This window comes from Molossus molossus, unplaced genomic scaffold, assembly GCF_014108415.1.
Source record: "Molossus molossus isolate mMolMol1 unplaced genomic scaffold, mMolMol1.p scaffold_m16_p_1, whole genome shotgun sequence".
NCBI lineage: Eukaryota > Metazoa > Chordata > Mammalia > Chiroptera > Molossidae > Molossus > Molossus molossus.
The window spans coordinates 49,155,312-49,179,830 of NW_023425344.1; the positions used below are offsets into that span (position 1 = coordinate 49,155,312).

A 24,519-nucleotide genomic window follows, 5' to 3' on the forward strand; every position below is an offset into this window, starting at 1 on the left:
TACTTAGACTATTTGTCTGGTGTTGATTTTTATGAGTTCTTTATATATTTTGGATTAACTCCTTGACAGAGGTGTTGTTTGCAAATTTCATCTTCTATTTGGTAGTTGCCTTTTTGTTTTGTTGTTGGTTTGTTTCACTATGCAGAAGGTTTTTAGTTTGATATAGTCCATTCATTTATTATTGCCTCTACTACCCTTTCCTTTGGGGTCAAATTAATAAAATATTCTCTATGACCAAGGTCCATAAGTTTAGTACCTATGTTTTCTTCTATTTAATTTATTGTTTCAGATCTTATATTTAGGCCTTTGATCCATTTTGAATTAATTTTTATGTATGGGGACAAACAGCAGCCTAGTTTTATTCTTTTGCATGTGGCTATCTAGTTTTCCCAGCACCATTTATTGAAGAGTCTTTCTTTTCTCTATTGTATGCTTTTGGCTTCTTTGTCAAAAATTATTTGCCTATATACATGTGTGTTTATTTCTGGGCTCTCAGTTATGTTCTATTGTTCTGCGTGTCTTTTTTCCTGCCAATACCATGCTGTTTTGATCATTGTCATTTTGTCATATAAATTGAAGTCAGGGAGTATAATACCTCTGCCTTTGTTATTTTTTCTCAGGATTGCTTTGGCTATTTAGACTGTACTATTTTATTATTTTTTTTTTAATCCTCACCCGAGGATATTTTTCCATTTTTTGTACAGATAGAATGGGAGGGAGAGAGAGGAAGGGAGAGAGAGTGAGAAACATCGACGTGAAGGGACACATCGAGTGGCCGCCACCCGCACGACCAACCAGGGCCGGGGACAAACTGCAACCGAAGTACGTGCCCTTAGCAGGAACCGAACCCGGGTCTCTCCGGACCGCAGGCCGACGCTCTAACCGCTGAGCCAAACTGGCCAGGGCGAGACTGTACTATTTTAATACATCAAATATGGTAGAAATTAAAAAAAATTAACTCTGCTCAGGTCCTATTGTACCCCTCTACTTCACAGACTGGGAGGGCAGAGAGAGAGAGATAAAGACAAGAGACAGAGAGAGAGAGAGAGAGAGAGAGAGAGAGAGAGAGAGAGAAGAAATAAAGGAGACAGAAAAGAGAAAAATATGGAGGAGTAAAAGCATTTTGTAACACTCTGAGAACAATCCTTCATGTCAGTGAAGTTATTTATTTGGAGAAAATATTTTCTGCACAGTCACAAATAATCAAAGAAATATAAGGTAAAACAAAACAGAATTTTTCTTAGATTAAATTGTCAAAGATGAGAAAAATGATAATACCCAGGCTGGGGTGTGTATACTTAGACAAAATACACTTTAAACTAAAAAACAGCAACAAAAGAAAAAATGAATATACTGAGAAACATACAACCTTCCAAGACTGAATCATGAATAAATAGAAAATCTGAACAGACCAATAATGAGTAAGGAGATTGAAAGAGTAATAAAAAAAAAAAAACCACAACAAAGAAAACCCCAGCACCACATGGTTTCACTGGTGAATTCTACCAAATATGTAAAGAAGGTTTAATGTTAATGCTTCTCAAAATTGACTAAAAATGGAAGATCAGGCCAGCATTTTCCTGATACCAATGCTAGATAAGAACATTACAAGAAAACTACAAATATCCCCGATGAATAAAAGTTTAGAAATCCTCAACAAAATGCTAGCAAACTGTATTTAACAATGCATTAAAAGGATTATACACATTGATCAAGTGGGATTTATCTTTGTGATGCTAGGATGGTTCAACACATACCAATTAACAAATATAATACCTCAAATTAATAGAATGAAAAATAAAAAATCATATGATCATCTCAATAGATATAGAAAAATCATCTGTCAAAATTCAACATTTTTTTTTTTATCCTCACCTGACATTTTTCCATTTTTTTGTTCAGATAGAGTGGGAGGGAGAGAGAAAGAGAGAGAGAGAGAGAGAGAGAGAGAGAGAGAGATCAACGTGAAAGGGACACATTGAGTGGTTGCCACCCACACGACCCAACCAGGGCTGGGGACAAACTGCAACCAAGGTACATGCTCTTAGCGGGAACCGAACCTGGGTCTCTTGGGACCACAGGTCAATGCTCTAACCGCTGAGCCAAACCAGCCAGGGCTCAACATTCTTTCATGTTGTAAAAATGCTAAACCCATTAGGTCTAGAAAGAACATACTTCAACATAACAAAGTCCATGTATAACAAACCCATAGCTAACCTCATACTCAGTGGTGAAAGGTTGAGAGCTCTTCCTCTAAGGTCAGGAACAAGACAAGAATGCCATATTTTACAACTTCTATTCAACATAGCACTGGGAGTCCTAGCCAGAAAATCAGGCAAGACAAAGAAATAAAAGGTATCCCAATGGGAAAGGAAGAAGTAAAACAGATTATATAATCTTATATGTTGAAAATTCTATAGAATCCACAAAAACCTTAGAACTGATTGAATCCAGTAAAGTTGCAGGATAGAAAATCAACAAACAGGAAGCAGTTGTGTTTTTATACATTAATAAAGAAACACTTGAAGTAATATATAATTGTATGGTGGTGATCATTTCACAATATATAAAGGTATCAAATGAACTCATTGTACCCATTCAACTTAAATAATGTGATGTGTCAATTATTTCTTTCTTTTTTTTTTTTTTATCCTCACTTGAGGACATTTTTCCATTTTTTTATTCAGACAGAGCAGGAGGGAGAGAGAGGAAGGGAGAGAGAGAGAGAGAGAGAAATATCGACGTGAAAGGGACACATTGAGTGGCTGCCACTTGCACGACCCAACCAGGCCGAGGACAAACTGCAACTGAGGTACGCGCCCTTAGCAGGAACCGAACCCGGGTCTCTCTGGACCACAGGCCAATGCTCTAACCGCTGAGCCAAACCGGTCAGGGCAATTATTTCTTAATAAAGGTGGAAAAAATTGCAAAGATTGCTCGAATATTGTATGATTTGTTATTTTTTAAAATTAGAATATCATGGTTGAGAATCTTAAGCATTGAAGCAGTTTTTGGTTATATTTGTTTGACTACTAAATAACTTTCAAACACTAAAGAGGAAAGCCATTGTCTAGCTGAAGAGCACCTATCCTAGTAGAGCACCGAGCCCTTAATTAGAAGTTAGAGTGGTAAACTGAGTAAAAGGTACTGTTGCTTTCGGAGTAATTAACAGACTATTATATTAAAGGATTAGCTCTTCCTCTTAAAATGCAACCTAGACTTTGAGCAGAGAAAAACATATGGCTTAGGATCTCTTCTAATTGTTATTTTCATTGGTTTTATTCTTCCTAGCAGAGTCATATTTTCAAATAATCAGTCACATTCTGGGCAAGGGTTAAGAGCTCCAGGAATAGCTATATCCTGAATAATTCTCCTCTTTGTATTTTAATATATTTTTATTTTATTTTTGATTTTCAAGTGATTTTTAAAAATTAAGATATAATTGACATAACATTATGTTATTTTCAAGTGTTCATCATAATTGTTTGATATATGTATATATTTTGAAATGATCACCACAGCAAATCTAATTGACATCCATAGAACTGATTTTTATCTATGTTAAAGCTCAAGAAGCAAGACTTAGATAAGTGGCCCTTGGCCCAGGCTTCCAATTAGGATAACATGTGGAGTTTTAACAACTACCATCACTTGTGTCCTCTCCCACAGAGTCTGTCTATTGGTCTGGTGGGAACATCAATGTTATTTTAATTAAATGCTCCAGGTGATTTCAAGGTGAGGCCAGGGTTAAGTATGAGGACTTCTGAGTATGAGTTCAGCCTTTGGTTGAAAGGGATATACAGGATCTGCTCTACATAGATTTGGTAGAAGCAGGTCAGTGGAGCCCACATAATCCACACTGTAGCAACATTGTTTTTGGCATCTGTGAGATGGCAGGGTCCCTGAAGACAGGAATAGAGAAACTCAAAGTTTGGTCTCCATGTAGAAGCTCATTGTTCCTGAATCTCTCATGTGACCAAGGACAGAGAAGGATGAACATTCCTGCATTTCATGGCTCCTCTGCCTGTGGCTGTTGTGGTAGCAGGTGAAGGGTCTGTGCCAAAGACTTTAAAGGCATGTTCTCAAGATGCAGATGTAATTTTCCCATATAATCTCACCTGAGGAAAAAACTCAGAGAAGGAAGAGGAAGAAAAAGAAATAGAAGGTTCTCAGGTAAATGTTGTGTCCCAGGGCTGTGCCCTCCTTCTCTTCTAAAATGCCATGGTTTTAGAACATGAAAGCATTTACATCTGTACCTCCAGTGCTTCTGCTTAGCAAGTTGTTTTTCACTCCCTTTCCCCCTCTTCTTTAACTATGATAGGTACATTTAGCTCCTTAGCACACTTCTCCCCTGATCCTAGAGCCTTTTCTCCATTCAGACTTCTGATATGCTTTGAGCAATTCCCACCATGAGCAATTCTTTGCAACTACTGAAAATATTTCTTTGTGACAGATCAACTAGGAAAGAAGGTATCAATATCCAAGATTCCTATATGGGATCAAGTGGCTATCCTGGGATATCAGTGAAGAAGAAGAATGTAGTATGAGGTCCCTTCTGAATGTTCCATTAGCAATCTGTAGACTAGAATTAAGAAGATGCACATCTAAACAGGATGGTATTAATAGCTCAGAATAACTCAGAAATTGCTAAAAAAGAAGAGTAATTAAAACAGATGGGCTCTCTAGAATGTTACACATTAACTACTTAAATACACTATTACAGAAAATGAGTGCTCTATATGGCTTGACCTTTGAATAAAGGTGATGTTTTTCATGATTAAATTTAGCTACAATTTACTTGTTTTGCTGGCCTATAATATCACAGCAGTTATGTGTCCTCTGGCAAACATCAGGCACCTGATATCAATTTGTCCCATTGCAGCTGATGTTAACTTGATTCACTTGGTCAGGTGCTCTCTGCCAGATTCTTCTACTATTCCTCTATTGATTTTATTTATTTACTTTTTTATAGTCCTTGTTTTCTTTATTGCATTTATTGGAGTGACATGGGTTAAACAAAATCATACAGGTTTCAAGTGTACAATTCTATAATAACATCATCTGTACATTGTATTGTGTGTTCACCACCCCAAGTCAAATCTCCTTCTATCACCACTTATCCCCCCTTAGCCTTCTTCTACCTCACCCAACCCCCTTTTCCTTCTAGTAATCAGCATATTATTGTCTGTATCTATGAGGTTTTGGGTTTTGTTTTGTTTTCGTTTTAATTTTTTTTATTAATCTATTTTTGTTACAGATGTTTCTCTTTTTTTCCCCATTGACACCCTCCCCCCCATCCCCCCAACCCTGTCCCCAGCTTTGTTGTCCATGTCCATCGATTATACGTACATGCATATAAGTTCTGTGGTTTATCTTCCCCCCACCTTCTGAGGGTTGTCAGTCTGTACCCTATTTCTTTTTTTTTTTTTTTTAATCCTCACCCGAGGACATTTTCCATTTTTTGTACAGATAGAGTGGGAGGGAGAGAGAGAGAGAAACATCGACGTGAAGGGACACATCGAGTGGCTGCCACCCGCACGACCCAACCAGGGCCGGGGACAAACTGCAACCGAAGCACGTGCCCTTAGAGGGAACCGAACCCAGGTCTCTCTGGACCGCAGGCCGACGCTCCAACCGCTGAGCCAAACCGGCCAGGGCTGTACCCTATTTCTACGTCTCTGGGTCTATCCTGTTCCTCAGACTGTTATGTTCATTATATTCCACAAATAAGTGAGATCATGTGATATTTGTCTTTCTCTGCTTGGCTTGTTTTGCTTAGGATAATACTTTCCAGGTCCCTCCATGTCATCTCAAAGGATAAGAAATCTTTTTTTTCTACAGCCGCATAGTACTCCATTGTATATATGTACCATAGCTTTTTTATCTATTCTTCTGCTGATGGACACTTGGGCTGTTTCCAGATCTTAGCTATGAAGAAATGCTCAACATCGCTAATCATCAGAGAGATGCAAATTAAAACAACAATGAGGTATCACCTCACACCTGTCAGAATGGCCACCATCAACAAATCATCAAATAGCAAGTGTTGGTGAGGGTGTGGAGAAAAGGGGACTCTAGTACACTGCTGGTGGTAATGCAGACTGGTGCAGCCACTATGGAAAACACTATGGTGTTACCTCAAAAAATTAAAAAGTGAACTGCCATTTGACCCAGTGATTCCACTTCTAAGAATATACCCTAAGAAGCCTGAAACACCAATCAGAAAGAATATATGTACCCCCATGTTCTTAGCAGCACTATTTACAATAGCTAAGATCTCTATTGATTTAAGAAAGAGAGGAAGGGACAGGGAGAGAGAGAGAAACATTTATGAGAGACAACATTGATTGGCTGTCTCCTGCATGCTCCCCACTGGGGATTTGGCCCAAAACCTGGGCATGTGCCCTGAACAGGAATTGAACCGCAACCTCTTGGTGAATGGGTTTGTTCTCAACCACTGGCTGGCCTCCTCTTTGTATTTTAAAAATATTACTTAGAGGAAATCTAAAAATGTTAGTTAAGTAAGTGGGTTTTGTTGAATGTTCTTTTTTAAAAAAATTAATTAATTAATTAATTTTTGTTACAGATGTTTCTCCTTTTCCCCCCACTGATTCCCCCCTCCACCCTGTCCCCAGCTTTGTTGTCCATGTCCATTGTTCATGCATACATGCATATAAGTTCTGTGGTTTATCTCTACCCCACCACCCCCTCTTCTGGGGATTGTCAGTCTGTACCCCACTTCTACGTCTCTGGGACTACCCCATTCCTCAGACTGTTTTGTTCATTATATTGAATGTTCTTTTTAAGATGCCATTTGTCCTATGAGAAATATAATGTTTCTGTGTGTGGTCAGGATTATACATATATTGTGGGTTTATAATTAATTGATATGAAAGTCAATGCACTTCTTCCTGTATAGTTCCACATCTAGCTCTTTCTCACATTTGCTCAAAACAGTCTGGTGTCAACTGACTCCTTCCATTCTTGGCTGCTGTTATCTTAGATGATGAATCACCTTAAAGATTTTCTGTTTGATTTTTGGCTCCTATTGTCCACATTTCAGACTTGCTGAAAGTAGTTCTCCAGGCCAGGATTTCCCAAATGTTCCTCCAGAGAGTCAAAGGGATGCCTTTTATAGAATCTGAGTTAACAGACTAGGCACTGAAGAAACACTCTATGAAAATAACCTCACGAATTTATCATTTAGGCCCTTGAAAGGAAGAAAACAAAGAAATAAGTTTGAATTTGAGAAGGAATTGTTTCTGCCAAGACTCTGATGTTTTTCTTTTTATTTCCTATTTCTTGAAAGTGAAATTGCTATTTTGAGGGCTAACAGATTATAGTTAGCATGGGAAGATTTGGAAATATTATCCTGAAAGAGTAGTACTGAGAAAATCAGTAAGAAAGAGGAACTTTCCCCAAGTGTATTCAGAAACCTTACTGGCAATTCCACCTGTCAATTTTCTCACCAAATGAAATATCATTTTAACCTCCTGAGGAAAAATAAAACTGTTATTTATTGATATCCTTTCTTCTCTTTTCCTATGGTGATGCAATTTCTGACTTTGAACTGAGCAGATGCTATCCAAAAATAAACACGACACTCTCCTACCTCTGTTACATCTAGGAATGATTTAGTGCATTTAGGTTTAAGAAACGGAATGAAAGGGAAAGTGGTATGTGCCAACTTCTGAGATATTTTCTTATTGAGAGAGGGCATGCGCTTCTCCTTCCTCTTTTACCATTTGTCTGACTATAGATGTGATGGTCAGAACTGGCACAGTCACTTTGAACATGGAGATGATCTGGACAAAGTAGGTCATGGTGGAGCAAAGAGACAGAAGGAGCCTAGGTTCCTGCCATCCTGAAGTGACGTACTGAACCGGGGACACTGACCTCAACTTATTTGTATCTGAATCTTATGTGTATCTGTCTCCCTCCAGATCAGTGGTTCTCAACCTTGGCTGCACATTAGAACCACCTGGAAGCTTTGTAAATGACAATTTCCACTCCAGACAGCATCTTTGACAGTGGGCTTGTGTACACGTAATTTTAAAAAAAGCTCTCCAGGTGATTCTAAAATGCAATCCAGGTTAAGATTCAGTACTCTGGGTCAGGGGTCAGAAAACCATGAAATCTAGCCTGCTACCTGGTTTTAGATGGCCTGTGAGCTAAGAATGGTTTTTGTATTTTTTTAAAAGTTGAAAAAAAGTCAGAAGAAGAATATTTAGGGATATGTAGAATTATGTAAAATTAAAATTTTAGTGTTCATGTATAAAATTTTATTGGAAAACAGCTACATTCATTTATTTAGGTATTGTTTACTCTAGCACTACAACAGTAGACTTGAGTAGTTGTAATGGAGACTGTAATGGCCCACCAAGAGGAAAATATACAGTGTCTGGGCTTTTTTGTTTTTTGTTTGTTTTAGTTCGTAGCATACTTTTATTTTTTAAAACTCATCTTTATTGTTGAATGTATTACAGATGTTTCTCCCTTTTTTCCCCATTGACCTCCTCCTTCCCAATCCCATCCTCTCTAGCCTTCCCCACACTATTGTTAGTGTCCAATGGTTGTGCATATATGCATAGAAGTTCTTTGGTTTATCTCATCCCACCCTCCCTCCCCCCTTCCCTTTGAGGTTCATCAGTCTAACAAACAATTTGTTCTTCTTAATTCCTTCATCTTTTTCACCCATCCACCCAACCCCCACCCATCTGGTAAGCAACAAAAAGTTATCTGTATCTATGAGTTTGTTTCTGTTCTGCTTGCTCATTTTGTTTGTAGAGTCAATTGTTGATAGATATGTATTAATTGCCATTTTGTTGTTCATACTTTTGTTCTTCTTTGCCTTCAAGAAGACCCTTCAACATTTCATATAATACTGGTTTGGTGGTGATGAAGTCCTTTAGCTTTTTCTTGCCTGGGAAACTCTTGATGCGTCCATCGATTCTAAATGATAGCTTTGCAGGATAGAGTAATCTTGGTTGTAGGTCACTGCTTTTCATCACTTTGAATATCTCTTGCCACTTCTTGCCTGCAAAGTTCCTTTTGAGAAATCAGCTGACGGTCTTATGGGAGCTCCTTTGTAGGTAATGAACTGCTTTTCTCATGCTGCTTTTAAGATTCTCTCTTTGTATTTAACCTTTGGCATTTTGATGGTGATGTGTTTTGGTGTGGACCTCTTTGGGTTCAACTTGTTTGAGACTGTCTGTGCTTCCTGGACTTGTATATCTGTTTCCTTCACCAAGTTAAAGAAATTTTCTGAAATTATTGTTTCAAATAGGTTTTCAGTTTCTTGTTCTATCTCTTCTCCTTCAGGCACCTCTATGATGTGAATGTTGGCATGCTTAAAGTTGTCCCAGAGGCTCCTTACACTATCCTCATTTTTTTGGATTATTTTTTCTTTTTGCTGTTCTGGTTGGGTGTTTTCTGCTTCCTTATAGTCCAAATTGATAGTTTGCTTCTTGGCTTTACCTACTCTACTATTGATTCCCTGTAAACTATTCTTTATTTCAGTTAGTGCATCCTTCATTTCTGACTAGTCCTTTTTTATGTTGTTGATATTATCATTTCATTCCTTGGAGGTCTCCTTAAGTTCCTTGAAGGTCTCACTAAGTCCCTTGAATGTCTCACCAAGTTCCTTGAGCAACCTTATAACCTGTTTTCTGAATTCTGCATTTGATTGATTGCTTATCTCCATTTTGTTTAGTTCTTTTCCTGTAGTTTTGTTCTTTTCTTTCATTTGGGACATGTTTCTTTGTCTCCTCATTTTGGCTGCTTCTCTGTGATTGTTTCTATGTATTAGGCAGAGTTTCTATGTCTCCTAGGCTTTGTAGGGTGGCCTGCTGTTGTAGGTGTCCTGTAGAATCCAGTGGCACTGTCTCTGTTATCTCTTCAGCTGGGCCCTCAAGGTGCACCCCTAGTGTGAACTGTACACCCTTCTGTTGTAGTTGAGTCTTCATTGCTGATGGCACATCAATGGGAGGGATTTACTCAGGCTGATCAGCTGCAAGGACTGGCTGTGTGCACTAGCCACTGGCCTCTAACTACCTTGGAGGATCAGCTGTGTAGGGGCCCACCACACAGAGCAAGACTTACTTCATCAGGGCTCTGGTACCCACTGAGTCTACTCATTGAGTGTATCACTTGTGGATGTGGTTGGTTGGTTATGTCTCAATGTTGTCTGAAGCTGTCCACAGGGTGTGCTGTCTCTGGGGCAAGGTTAGCCACTGCCTGTGCTCTATCCAGGGCCACCTGGCATAAGCTACAAAGTGATCTTCAGATAGCTGCTTCTTGTGCTGGGTTTGGAGGTGTCCAGGAAAAGCCAAGTTGTGAACGAAGGCTGGCTGCTTCTAGTGCCAGTCCTGGGGCCACTTAAAGAGAGGTATGGGGCTCACTGAGACCGGATGCTGCTTGTTTGAGATTTGAGGAAACTCTGAAGCTGGATCCAAGACAGGCCAATCCAGTGGTAAAGCCTTTGGAAACAGTTTGGGTGGGCCTGAAAGTTGGGTGGGGGGTGGGGCCTCCAGGAATCACCAGGATGGGGCCAACAGTGTGAGTCAGGTTGCTGGAGTCCCAGATATGGTGGCAGTCTACCTGCCCTGTGGGACAGGGGCTCATGAAAAGAACAATGGCCTCTGCCAGCATGTCTGTCTAGAGAAAGCTGTCCCTTCAGCCCTTGTCTGGAGGCCAAACAGCCCAGTTCTTCCCTGTTCTTTGGTACCCCTCAAGCTAACTCACCTCCGGGCTCAGAGGGAGCAAGTCTGAGTAAATCTGTGCATGGGCCCTTTAAGAGGACCTGCCTGGGGCTCCTGCAGCCTCAGCCTCCCTCTGCCTCAGTTCCCACTGGTTTTACAGCCAGCAGTTATGGGGACTTTTCTTTCTGGCACTGGGACCCTGATCTGGGTGCCTGGTTTGGGACAGGGACCCCTCACTACTCAGGGAGGACCTTCCCAGCGAGGTGTCCCTCCTGATTTTTATCCACCAGACGTAGGTGTGGGACCAGCTTGTCCACACCTCCACCCCTCCTACCAGTCTGGATGTGGCTGCTGCTTTAATTTCGTAGTTGTAGGATTTTCATTCAGCTTGATTTTAGGTGATTCTGAATGATGGTTGTGTTGTAGTTTTGTTGTAATTTTGATATGGTTGTGGGAGGAGGCAATACCGTGTTTTCCTACGCTGCCATCTTGACTGGAAGTCCCAGTATCTGGTCTTTTACAGGGAAAGTATGCTGACTCTGCTTTCAATACTGAGTAATTTTAGTGCAAGGACTAATGTGATGCTCTAGAAGCTTCCCTACATTACTGTCATCCCCCCATTATAGTTCCTAGCCTAGTACATGCCATTAAGTACATAGCAGTCACCCAGTAAATGCCTTTTGAGTTGAATTGGTGTATATTTTCAGATGCTCTTGTTCTCTCTCCCATTTATCTGTCTGTCTGTCTGTCTGTCTGTCTGTCTGTCTATCTATCCATCCATCCATCCATCCATCCATCCATCCATCCATCATCTATGTATCTCTTAAAATGTTAACTAAATAGAAAATATGACATTACCATTATATAGAGTCATGTGAAGCAGAAAAAGGTAGGTATTATGGAGTGAATATTTGTGCTGTGCTTTGGTTTGTCAAACCATCTTGTTTAAGTAATTACTGTCCCAAGGGAAAGAGTAATTAGTGAGAAGATGGTTCGTTGCTCCCAGCTTTGGAGACTGGCATAATGAAACTAGAAACTCTAAAGTGATATTGAAAGTTTCATTCAAATAAGGAGCACCATAAGGCTGCTTCTACATGATGACAAAGCATCTGGATAAAAAGTATACAATTTAGGTAGTCAGAAAGAGATTTTGCTTGTTTAGTGACAAATATATATGTTCTTAAACATATCTTTCTGATTTAATTTTTTAAATTTATATAACATATAATGGCATCAGCTAGGCAGACTTATGTTGAAAAACCATTTAATGACCTTTAAAAGGAAAAAGAAAAAGAAAATCTAGGACTTAGGAAGTTCTATCAAAGTATTTTACACTGTCTCAAGTGATTCTATTTTGTTTCTACAGGTATATTATGACTTCTGAAAACTTGTATTATTAACAAAATTTACTCATTGTTCTGACTCAGAAGTATTTACTTTTGGATTGTTTCTCTTAATTATAGAAGTATTTATAACCCACTAATATTTCTAGTTTCTGAGAAATAGGTATTACTATGACTAAATCCAACAGTGAGATCTTAAATATATTAGAACCCAATTTCATTCTCACATGATGAGTTTCCTCTAGGCCCACTAAAACTATCTGTGTAGAACTGCCACAGAATAAAACAAAAGTGGTGAATACACACACACACACACACACACACACACACACACAAATGTATATAAACAGGTATTTCAAGCAAGTATATTTTATAGGATATAACCATAAACCAATTTTTAAAGTTCTTTAGTAATAAAAAGTGCTATGGTTACTATTAATCGCAAAATATCTCCATTCAGAAATTAAAATACCCAGGTCTGTATAAGAATCAAAATTTGAACTTGATATGAAGTTGAGAGTTCTCCCCACCCAAACTTCCTCTCCCTTGTCCTGCTGTTCCTCTCCTACTTCATTAACTAGATTTGAACCCCTCCAGGTCCTTACTTGAATGTTCTGGAATTTGGCATCTAGCTTTGGTGTTCTAGGAACATAGCACATGTTTAAAACTAAGGCCCTTCTAGTTTTTACTGAACTTGGAAATTTGCTTTCCCTCATTGCTGGGCATGTCTCAACTACAGTTCCCTTACATGGACAAATGTAACTCTTCCAGTTAAAGTCTCGTTCTTCCTCAGCATTTAGATAGCTGGAGATATTTCCCATTCTTTAACCTGAAATCTGATTATCACTCCAGGTGGCCTCTTGGACAGGACCTAAAATGATGGGGCTTTTTTCTGAGTGGTCTAGGTCCATTCCATAGGAAACATTTATGTATTATTTGTCTCAAAGACTGTGGTTGTTCAAACTGCCCAAGGGCACCACATCCTCTTCACTCTGCTAAACAAGCTCCAACTCACTTGTCCTTTAGATATTCCAGGTGTGAGCCATACTTCAGTCCACTGTGTTCCTGAATCTGTAAGGGTCTTCTCTGAGTCATGTTGGTCTCTCATTCAAAGCCCATCTCTCAGCTTGATGTGAAGGGGAAGTCACTCTTCACATATCGGGGTAGTTATTAGAAATTACCTATCTCCAAAGCTAACCTCTTCAAATATCATTTTACTGGCACGTTTACACTCTTGATGAAAGACAGCAAGTTCTGTGTCTGTGTCTTGAGTGAGCATCTTTTGTTCAAAGGCTTAAGGGCATGTGCTATAACTATGACTCTTGGTCTGTCAGGGTAGCAGCTGGCATTACAATCTACCTAATGACTATGTTTGCACAAGCAATCAGTCTGAGGCTATGGAAGGGTGTGTATGGAAAATGAAGCAGAGACAGTAGTAAATGCTTAGTTTTGGGGGAGATGGCCTCTTTAGTCTACTGTGTACCACTTTATTTCATTTTAAATCTTTTTCTCCTTATAAACTGAAATAGATGTTAATTTAGCGAGACAACCTCTTTTCTAAATGTATTTTTTTTTTTTAAAAGAGAAAATACTATGTTTTAAAGCAGTGGCTCCCAACCTGTGAGCCAGGAATTATATAACATAGGGGCATGGTGGCAGCAGAGATAATTCTAGGGGAAAATATTTATATACATACCAGGCATTGTTCTTCTGGATGTAATAAACAATGTTTCTTACACATATATGTATTACTGATTTTCAAACAAAGGTAGATGTAATTAATTAAATACACGTTTGTTTAAAAGCATTACTAAGTGTACAGTACTTGTTTATTGTATTTTCTTATTCAACAAAGTAATTATTATCTTGGGAATGTAGGAACTTTAATTTATTTTTTAATAAATAAGTCCTCATTCTTGAAAAGGTTAGGAAAGAGTGGATGAAAGAAAGTAATAAGCACAGGACACAAAGAACTTGGCACAAAGAGTAATTTTAAAGAAAAATCAAACTTCAGGATTCCATACTTTTTTCTATTTTATGAAAAATATATAGAAAAATTTGTACTGTTTCTTTTTTTCCACCCCCATTAATGAAAAAATACTCTACTTTTCAGAGAGAATTTTATTAGAAGAAAACATTGCATATAGAGAATAGTTATAGGTTTTGGAATAAGAAAGCTTAGCTTAGAATTCTAGATTGTAGGCTTTTTTGTTTGTTTGTTAACTCATTTATCTCTTCAAAAAGTTACAAGTTCAACAATGAAAGACTATGACTACTTTATTGATGTACTCCCAGCATCTAAACCTTTACCAATAATAGTAATAATAAAAAAAAGCATACCAAATCTCCGCGTTCAGAATGTCCTAAGCCAAAGTTTTTTTTTTGTTTTTGTTTTTGTTCAGGTAGAGCGGGAGGGAGAGAGAGGGAGAGAGAGAGAGAGAGAGAAACATCGACGTGAAGGGATACATCGAGTGGCTGCCACCCGCACAACCAACCAGGGCCGGGGAAAAACTACAACCGAGGTACATGCCCTTAGCGGGAACCGAACCCGGGTCTCTCGGGACCGCAGGTGGATGCTCTAACCGCTGAGCCAAACCGTCCAGGGCCTAAGCCAAAGTTTGCTAAGAACAAAGATTGCAGTAAATGTTATTAACCATAAGAAATTATGTCTGCCAAATAATCTTATCTTATTCCTTTCTTTTACTCATTCTCAAAGTTCCTAACTTCCCAATAATGGGCAATTAAATCTATGTGACTAGAAAGCCAGATATCATGAGTACTTACCATAAGGGATGAAATGAGCAATGAGTCCGATGATTGCTGCAGCAGCCACCGTTATTATGACACCCAGGGTAATCTTTCCACACCTTGTGAGTCTCATTTTGGTGTTTGACTCTGTTCTTCTGAACCAAAAGAACAGGAAAGCAAGTATTAATATGAGTAAGATATAGAACTCTCTCAGAAATAAATACGGATTTGATAATAAGTGTAAAAGTATATTATATTTCAATAATTATGGATTCAGTAGACTGCTGAGCTTGGAAATCAACATGTAGAATAAGTGAATATAATATTTGGCCTACTAATTTTTTTTTTTTTTAGCACATATGAATAATAATAGTAGTACTAAATTCAGAATTCATTTATTCAGCAAATATTTTCAGATGTCCTACTATGTGGTAAGCAGAGCTGAAGAAAAAGAAACCTCTTTTCTTATGGTGCTTACATTATTCTGAGGGAAGACAGACAGTGAACAAAGAGTATAACTAATAAAATTCATAACTGGTAAAATAATATTAAGCTCTGTAGGGAAAAAAGTAGAGCCAGGTAAAGAAAATCTGAAATGTGGGCGTCTGTGTGAGATGGTGTTGGTGTCAGGATGCAATATTAAATAGAATAGTCAAGTTAGGCCTACTGAAAGGTAAAATGTAAGCAGACTTTAAAACAAGCCATGTGATTTCTGGAATGTTTCATTCAGAGGAACAACTTGGCAAGTGGGCTTTGGGAGGGGAATGCTGGTATGTTGCCAGAGCAGTGTGGCTGTAGCAGTGAAGGAGGGGAGGAGTGGTAAGAGACTGGTCAGAGCTACCAAGGCCCAGCTCATGTTGGAATTTGTACATCATTTTAATCATATTGGCTTTTTCTCTGAGTGAAATGGGAGTATCAGAGGTCTTTTGGACAGAAGACTATGATGATCTGGTCTAATTTCTTAATGGGACCCCCCTGACTACTTTGCAGAGAATAAATGATAGGGAATAAGGGTGGAAACAGAACAATAATATAGGAATGATTACAATATTCCAAGCATAAAATGATGTTGGCTTGAACCAGGGTGGTAGAGGTGGAGAAACTGAAAAGGGGTTGAAGTTTGGATATATTTTGAGTATAGGGTCGATAGGAATTCATGTGATTTTCCAAGGAACTGGTCCATTTTGTCTAAGTTGGCAAATGTATGCATATAGAGTTGGTAGTAGTGCCTTTTTATCCTTTTAATGTCTACAGCTATATATAGACTCTGTTCAGTTCCTGATATTTAATTTATTTCCTTTATTAGTCTTCCTAGAGATTTGCCAATTTTACTGATTTTTTTTCCTAGAACAATTATTTTATTTTATTGGTTTTTTTCCTACTGTTTTTATTTTATTAATTTCTACTCTTCATTATTTCCTTTCTTCTGCTTGCTTGGGGTGTATTTTGCTCTTTTTCCCCAGGTTTTTGCAGTGGGAGCTTAGATTATTTATTGATACCTTTTCTCTTTTTTAATGCATGTTTTTAATAAGGAATTTTCCACCTCAGCACTGTTCTACCCATGTCTCAGAAATTTGATGTTTTATTTTCATTTTAATGTATTTTTAATATTTCCATTAGTATTCCTCTTTGACCTATGGATTATTTAGAAATGTGTTTAGTTTCCAAGTGTTTTGAGACATCCCTGTTATCTTTTTTTTTTATATCATCACCCAAGGGTATTTTTCCATTTATCTTCAGATAGAGTGGGAGGCAGGGAGAGAGAGAGAGAGAGAGAGAGAGAGAGAGAGAGAGAGAGAGATATCTGTGTGAAAGGGACCCATCGACTGGTTGCCTTACACACGACCCTGATCAGGGCCAGGGACTGAACCATAACCGAGGTACGTGTCCTTGACTGGAATTAAACCCGCGACTCTTTGGTATGTGGGCTGACGCTCTAACCACAGAGCCAAACTGACCAGGGCTCCTTGTTATCTTTTTTTTTTTTTATCCTCACCCGAGGACATTTTTTTCTATTTTTTGTTCAGATAGAGTGTGGGAGGGAGGGGGAGAGAGAGAGAGAGCGAGAGAGAGAGAAACATCGACGTGAAAGGGACACATCGAGTGGTTGCCACCCACACGACCCAACCAGGGCCGGGGACAAACTGCAACCAAGGTACGTGCCCTTAGCGGGAACCGAACCCGGGTCTCTCAGGACCGCAGGCCGACGCTCTAACCGCTGAGCCAAACCGGCCAGGGCGCTCCTTGTTATCTTTTTAAAATTTGATTTCTAATTTGATTCCATTGCAGGTGAAAAATGTACTATATATGATTTGAATTCTTTTAATTTTTTTTTTTTTTTATGGCACTGCATATTATCTATCTTGGCATATGTTGCGTGGATTCTTAAAAAAATGTGTTCTTCCGTTATTGGGTGAGGTTTTCTATAAATGTTGATTATATTTTGTGGTTGATAGTGCTGCTGAATTATTCTATATCTGTTGTTTTTCTCAGTGGTTGTTTAACATTTATTGAGAGAGGGTTGCTGAAGTCTACAATGTAACTTTGAATTTTTAAATTTTTTCTCTCAGTTCTTTTGATTTTTGTTACACATATTTTGCTGATCTTTTGTTTGATACATATACTTCTGGGGTTGCTATGTCTTCTTGGTGGATTGACTCTTTCATTATTATACAGTGTCCCTCTCTGGCAATTTTAATTGCAGTGAAGTCTACTTCTTTATCTGATATTAATATAGCCAGTCCTGTTTTCCTTTGAATAATGCTTCATAACGGGTCTTTATCTATCCCTTTACTATTAACCTGCCTTTATTATCATATTTAAAGTGAGTTTCTTATTGACAACATGTGATAGGGTTATATATTTTTAATACATCCTGTTAATATCTGTCACTGGTATATTTAGACTATTTACGTTTAGAGTGTTAATATTTTAGGGCTCATGTCAGCCTTTTTAATGCCTCAATCAAAACAGCCTTCAGAAGCTCTGGGGGCTTATCATTATTATTCACATACTCATAGAGTTTTTTATAGGCATTAAATGGAAGCACTAGAGTAGGAAAATAACAATAATAAAAAGTTTTAGAATAAATTACCATATTATTTATAAATTGGGAGGCAACTTTATTCCAATATATCTATGTTTCTACATGGTTAAATAATGTTTTTCTTTGGCATAATCAGAGGAAAATTCTCTTTAGAAGTTAAATAATTTGTGTTCATGTTTATTGAGCATAGCACTTTCTATGTGCATAGTATCAGACTAGGGTTGCCATGATGTACAAGATTACTAATGTTAAATGTGAGAACTGTAGAATTATTTTTGTTTTATATACTATTATAAATACTGTACTAGTTTGTAAGCGTTGCCATAACAAAAGTACCACAGACTGTGACAGAAATTTATTTTGTTACCATTTTGGAACTAGAAGTCAGAGATCAAGGCGTTTGGCAGCTTTGATTTCTTCTGAAGCCATTCTCCTGGGTTTACAGATCACTGTTGTCTCCCTGTCTTTACATGGCCTTCCCTCTGTGCATATGTGTGCCCTAGTTTCCTCCTCTTGTAGACACCAGTCAAATTTGATTAGGGCTCACCCTCATAACCTCATAACTTAATTTCCTCTTTTAAGACCTTATCTCCAAATACTACAGTCATTGTGAGGTTTGAGGGGTTAGGACTTCAACATATAAATTTTGAGGAATAAAATCAGCCCATAATATATATTTTTATATTTTATATATTAATATAATATAAAGTCTTTATATTTATATTTTATTTTATATATTTTGTATACTATATACACACACAATATTGCACATAAATTTGTAAATATATTTCAGGTTTTTATATTGTTAATTTATATATAAATATACACAATCAACATATATTTAAATGACTATACTAAGTATTGATCAGTTTGAAATACCTATATTAATTTGATTTTTATTTGCAAGCAGAATTAGATATCTTTTAGGAAATTTATTTTTGAGTTAGTTAACAGTTATTCCCTGGATAGGTGATATTTCCTGAACAGATAATAATTAACTAGCTTCCAATGCAGGTAAAATTTCCAACTCTAACTCTTTTTAGCAACTTCATTTTACTTTAAAAAACTTTGACAATTTAAATATATTTTGTCCAAACTATGTTGGTACCCTGCATATAAAATGAATGCCTTTTTATTTCTATAGAAGTATGATGTTCTGCACTTTTTGGGTCAATAATAAAATTTTTTTTTAAAAAAACCTAAAAGACATCTCACTATGTAAACATTTAGAGGAAAACACTTTTCCAAAATCTGACCAACTCACTTATTGAGTCTAAAATAGTGTTGGAAATTTTGGGAAAGATAACTGACAAAATGACATAGTAAAACCCTGGTAACTTAATTTTCTATAGATGAATATATTATTCTAAAGCAATCTTTTCCATACCCACAGGTATATGTCTGTATTATTTTACTCAACACAGTTTTCCAGGGAATAAGCTTCAAAGAAAATGTGATAAATGGAGTGTGAAACTTGATGTAGCAAATATTTGAAGTATATTTTCCTGTTCATCTCAACCAAGTTCTTCTAATAGATTAAACGATATAAAAATGCTGTGTTTGTATATAAAAAAGTTGAATATTAGAAATTTTACAATATTTCAGCCTATCAATACACAGGTAAACTTAATTTATTGTTTCTCCTTCTTATTTGTCTAGTAGATGATATAACAGTGATTCTTTTTCTTTTTTAAACTTTATTACTGAATGTATTACAGATGTTTCTCATTTTCCTCCCATTGACCCCCACCTCCCCACTCCCACCCCCTTCTTGCCTTTCCCCACATTGTTGTCTGTGTCCATAAGTTATGCATATATACATATAGGTTCTTTGGTTTATTTCTTCCCACCCCCACCCTCTTTCCTTTGAGGTTTGTCAGTCTAACAACCAACTGGTACTTCTTAATCCCTTCACCTTTTTCACCCATTTCCCCAGCACCCCTCCCATCTGGCAACCAACAAATTGTTCTCTGTATCTATGAGAATGTTTCTGTTTTGCCTATTCATTTTGTTTGTAGATTCAATTGTCGATAGATATGTATTCATTGCCATTTTGTTTGTTTATATATTTTATCTGTTTCTTCAAAAAGATCCTTCAACATTTCATATAATACTGGTTTGGTGGTGATGAACTCCTTTAGCTTTTCCTTGTCTGGGAAAGTCTTTATATGGCCATCGATTCTAAATGACAGCTTTGCAGGGTAGAGTAATCTTGGTTGTAGGTTCTTGCTTTTCATCACTCTGAATATTTCTTGCCACTCCCTTCTGACCTGCAAAGTTTCTTTTGAGAAGTCAGCTGACAGTCTTATGGAAAGTACCTTGTAGGTCACTAACTGCTTTTCTCTTGCTGCTTTTAAGATTCTCTCTTTGTCTTGAATCTTTTGGATTTTGATGATGATGTGTCTTGGTGTGGACCTCTTTGGGTCCTCTTGTTTGGGACTCTCTGTGCTTCCTGGACTTATATGTCTGTTTCCTTCACCAAATTAGGAAAGTTTACTGCCATTATTGTTTCAAATAGGTTTTCAATTTCTTGTTCTCTCTCTTCTCCTTCTGGCACCCCCAACATGCGAATGCTGGCATGATTGAAGTTGTCCCAGAGGCTCCTTACACTATCCTCATTCTTTTGGATTTGTTTCTTTTTATGCTGTTCTGATTGGGTTTTTTTGCTTCCTTATATTCCCAATCTATGGTTTGCTTCTTGGCTTTACCTACTCTACTATTGAATCTGTGTAAATTATTCTTTATTTCAGTTAGTGCCTCCTTCATTTCTGACTGATCCTTTTTATACCCTTAAAGCCCTTACTAAGTTCAATGAGGGTCTCACTAAGTTCATTGAGCATCCTTATAAGCAGTATTTTGAACTCAGCATCTGTTAGGTTGCTTATCTCCATTTTGCTTAATTCTTTTCCTGGAGTTTTGTTCTGTTCTTTCACCTGGGACCTGTTTCTTTGTCTCCTCATTCTGGCCATCTCCCTGTGCCTGCTTCTATGTATTACTTAATGAGAGGTATGGGGCCAGCTGAGACCAGATGCTGCTTGTTTGAAAGAATTTAGGAAAACTTGAAGCAGGATCCAAGAAAGGTCAATCCTATGGTAAAACAACTGGCAACAGCTTGGGTGGGCCTGAAAGTTGGGTGGGGTAGGGCCTCAGGGAGTCACCAGGGAGGGGCTACCAGTGTGAGCCAGATTGCTGGAGTCCCAGATATGGCAGCTGTCTGCCGCCCCGGTGAAAGGCTCACCAAAGGAACAAATGCCTCTGACAGCAGGTCTGTCCAGGAGAAAGCTGTCTCTTCTGCCCTCGCTCCAATGCCAAACAACTCAGTTCTTCCCCATTTGTCTCTGGTGCCTTTCCAGCTGCCTCCCCCACACTGGAGCCTGGAGGGTGCAAGTCCGAGTAAGTCCATATGCGTGCCCTTTAAGAGGAGCTGTCTGGGGCACCTTCAGCCTCAGCCTCCCTCAGCCTCAGCCTCCCTCAGCCTCAGTTCCCACTTGTTTTACAACCAGAAGTTATGGGGATTTCTCTTTCTGGCACTGAAACCCTTAACTGGGCACCTGGCATGGGACGGGGACCCCTCCGTCCTCAGGGAGGACCTTCTCAGCCTAGGTATCTTCCTTTTTTTATCCACCACACGTGGGTGTGGGACCAGCCTGTTGCTTCTCTGCCTCTCCTACCAGTTTCCATGTGGCGTCTTCTTTAATTTTGTAGTTGTAGGATTTTTATTCAGCTTGATTTCAGGTGACTTTGAATGATGGTACTTCTGTAGTTTAGTTGTAACTTTGATGTGGTTGTAGGAGGATGCAATATGGCGTTTACCTATGCTGCCATCTTGACCGGAAGTCCACAGTGATTATTCTGTACCAGAATTTGTTTACCAGAGAGTACTGTGGACTTTGTACTTCCCTCCAATGTATATATAGTTCCTAGAATGGATATGCCTGGCTTTTTGGAAGTGGAAGGAGCTTTGCAAATCACCATTCTGGTTTCCTAATTTTAAAGAAGGGAAAATTGTAAAACAGTATTTTCTCTTTAGGCCATTTCAAATCTAGGGAAGATGTGGATTCCAGGTAATGATTTCTTCTGTGGTTATTATTAGTATATTTAGGGTTTGGTACTAGAGTTCAGATTAGGGTTTACTCCTCATCTCTAGAAGAAAAATGAAATCAGATAGGCCACTCTAACTTGCATCTCTATGTACTTTACAGCCCAAATCTAAGATCACGACAGTGACTTATCCATTTTAATTTGTAAATGTAAAATTATGATAATAAATAAAAATTAATTTTAAAGGCAGGTAAACTAAGTATTTATTTCTTTCATTCTTACCTGAGTTTTCTATGATACAGATATTTTTCCTACTTGCAAAGGGTTTAATTGATCTAAATTTTTCCTGTGTGTGTGTATATTTCTAATTCAAAAGGAAAATTCAACTTTGTTACCATTTAGATTATTTTCTTTAAAATGTTCTCTAAAAACAGACATAAGTTCCATTTTTCTCTAATTGTTACTATATGGAATATTGGTGGAAAAATAGACTACTTATTTATTCAAGAGAATTAGATCTTGGGATGGAGTTAAAGTGAGAAATAGAAACAACTTGTTTTGATTTTGGCAACTTGCCTTACTTTTCCAAAGTGTTATGTTTTTTCACCAAATATATCCTGAAGCCATTTAGGTATGCTAATGATTAGATAATAAGGATATTGAGGATTATGGAGAGATTTCAGAAATAGTGGTTTTGCTGGGGAGTTGTACTTAAATAAGTATTAATTATTTCAAAGGACAAAACCAGGGTCTGATTTCTAATATACTGTTTACAGAGCAAAGGGAGCATAGCAAGTTAATATAAAGGATGTAGAACACATTACTTGGAAGCCAAGATTAAATATTTTTACTAGCTTTTTTGTTAATTAAATAAAAGCATTAACAATAAATTTGATGGAAAAGAATTTAGAGGTTCTCTTGTAGCTGATTAAGCTAAATATTAATGTGAATGTGTAAAATAACATTATTCAAGCTATTTATCAGAAAGTTACATCTCAATATGATACTCTTTACTTAGAGTCTAGTTGTTAGCAAGATATCAAAATCAGAATAGTCATCTAAAATTTTTATTAAAAATATGAGTCAGGCTCAAAGGGTTTATCAAGACATGCATTTAGCTGAAGTCTAAGAAAGACTGTAATGTGTATGTGAACATTTATATTTGTGAGTTAGTTTGATTACATTAAGAATAATAACATAAAAATTATGTGCCCATCTCTGTGTGCTATGTAACCAGTAAACACACTTCCTTGAGGCCAATTGCTATCTGGGCATATAGCACTGCCCACGGAAGGAAGAAAATCCTCTCTTCTTGTTGCTATTCCTGTTTCCGACTACAATAATGTTAAATCATACCACTAAAACTGTGTAGCAGTGAAGCATTGCAGTGTTTCAATAAATAAAAATTAAGACCGAAACTCTTGTTTACCACTTCCTATAGGTCAAATAGTATGTTATGAGCACAAGTATTGTCTCTACATCAACATACAGTATTAGAAATAGATAGCTTTGTATTCTTTACATTTTCTAAGTGAAATTATCCTTCTTAAAAGTAAAATCCCCCAATTTTATTTCAGCAATTTCAGCAATTATACACATACTTTTAATGAATGGTCTAATTGTGATGGATAGATTTTTCACAAAAATTCACAAGCAAGACAGATTCTAAGAATTAAAGATTATCAATCTTATTCATTATTGTTTTTCCTTTGTTATTTATATTGCTCTTACTTACATAAAAAGTTGAGAGTACCCTTGTTTTTAAGAACTTTAAAATACAAATGAAGCTACTTTAATTTGGTCCCTTCAGAAAGTGGACCCAAGGAGCAATGGCAGGCCATCCTGCCACCCACCCTTGCCCCATTAAGCCCACCTGTTCTGCAGGGATATCCATGCCTGCTCCCTCCGCGGAGGTTGCTCCTTTGCCATCTTCTCCTCGAGTGTCACGCAGCACAGTCATTCTCCATCTATTTAGCTTACGAGATCCTGTGACTTTTATGTGTTTTATGATAATAGTATAATGATAAAACTTAACAGTCACTCAACTTTTCATCTTCAAAGTGCTTTCTGAACAGTTGCTAATTAATTTTACCTTAGTAAAACATGAACTGTATAGGTGCTGCTCCATAAATAATAATCACATGACCCAAGTGGAGGCAAAATTTAAAACTCTCAGTTGTTGTGAGTGAGCAAGCAATAGGGTTACCTGATCTGAGAAGGACAGGGAGCCTTAACCCACCCAGTTTTTGCATTTTGTGAATTAGGAGGTAAGCGGCTGCTTTTTTTCACTCCTTTGAATCCACTTCCAAAAATTTTGGTAGTTTCCTTATTGCTTTTTGGTGGAAGGCCAATGGCTGTCCAAGCTCTAACCCTCCATTAGGATCTGAATGCAATCCAACTCATAACTCTCTTGACTCTTTCAACCCATATATCATCCTTTGATGAATTCCTTCCTGAAAATTTTACAGTGACCCTAATACTAGTGCTCATTAAAGAATTTTTCATTCTCTGAAATCCAAAGGGTGTTGATTTTTAATTAAAAAAATAATAAAGGTTTAACCAGTACTTTTTAAAAGTTTTGGATAGCATGGTGGTTCTTGGCAGCCAATTTAGATATTGGTGTGAAGACTAGATAGGACAC

At 37.6% G+C, this 24,519-nt stretch overlaps 1 protein-coding gene across 1 annotated transcript in view; it reads right to left on the bottom strand.

The window, feature by feature from the left end:
• The window catches only part of LOC118624523 (transmembrane protease serine 11C-like), a 76,982-nt gene extending 53,175 nt beyond the window's left edge, over nucleotides 1-23,807 (bottom strand). Inside the window, exons 1-2 of the mRNA XM_036252895.1 lie at nucleotides 23,752-23,807; nucleotides 14,828-14,943 (exon numbers count right to left, since the gene is read on the bottom strand). Coding sequence (XP_036108788.1) covers nucleotides 14,828-14,943; nucleotides 23,752-23,807 — 172 coding nt within the window. The remainder of the gene's footprint in view (nucleotides 1-14,827; nucleotides 14,944-23,751) is intronic.
• Nucleotides 23,808-24,519: the final 712 nt, after the last annotated feature.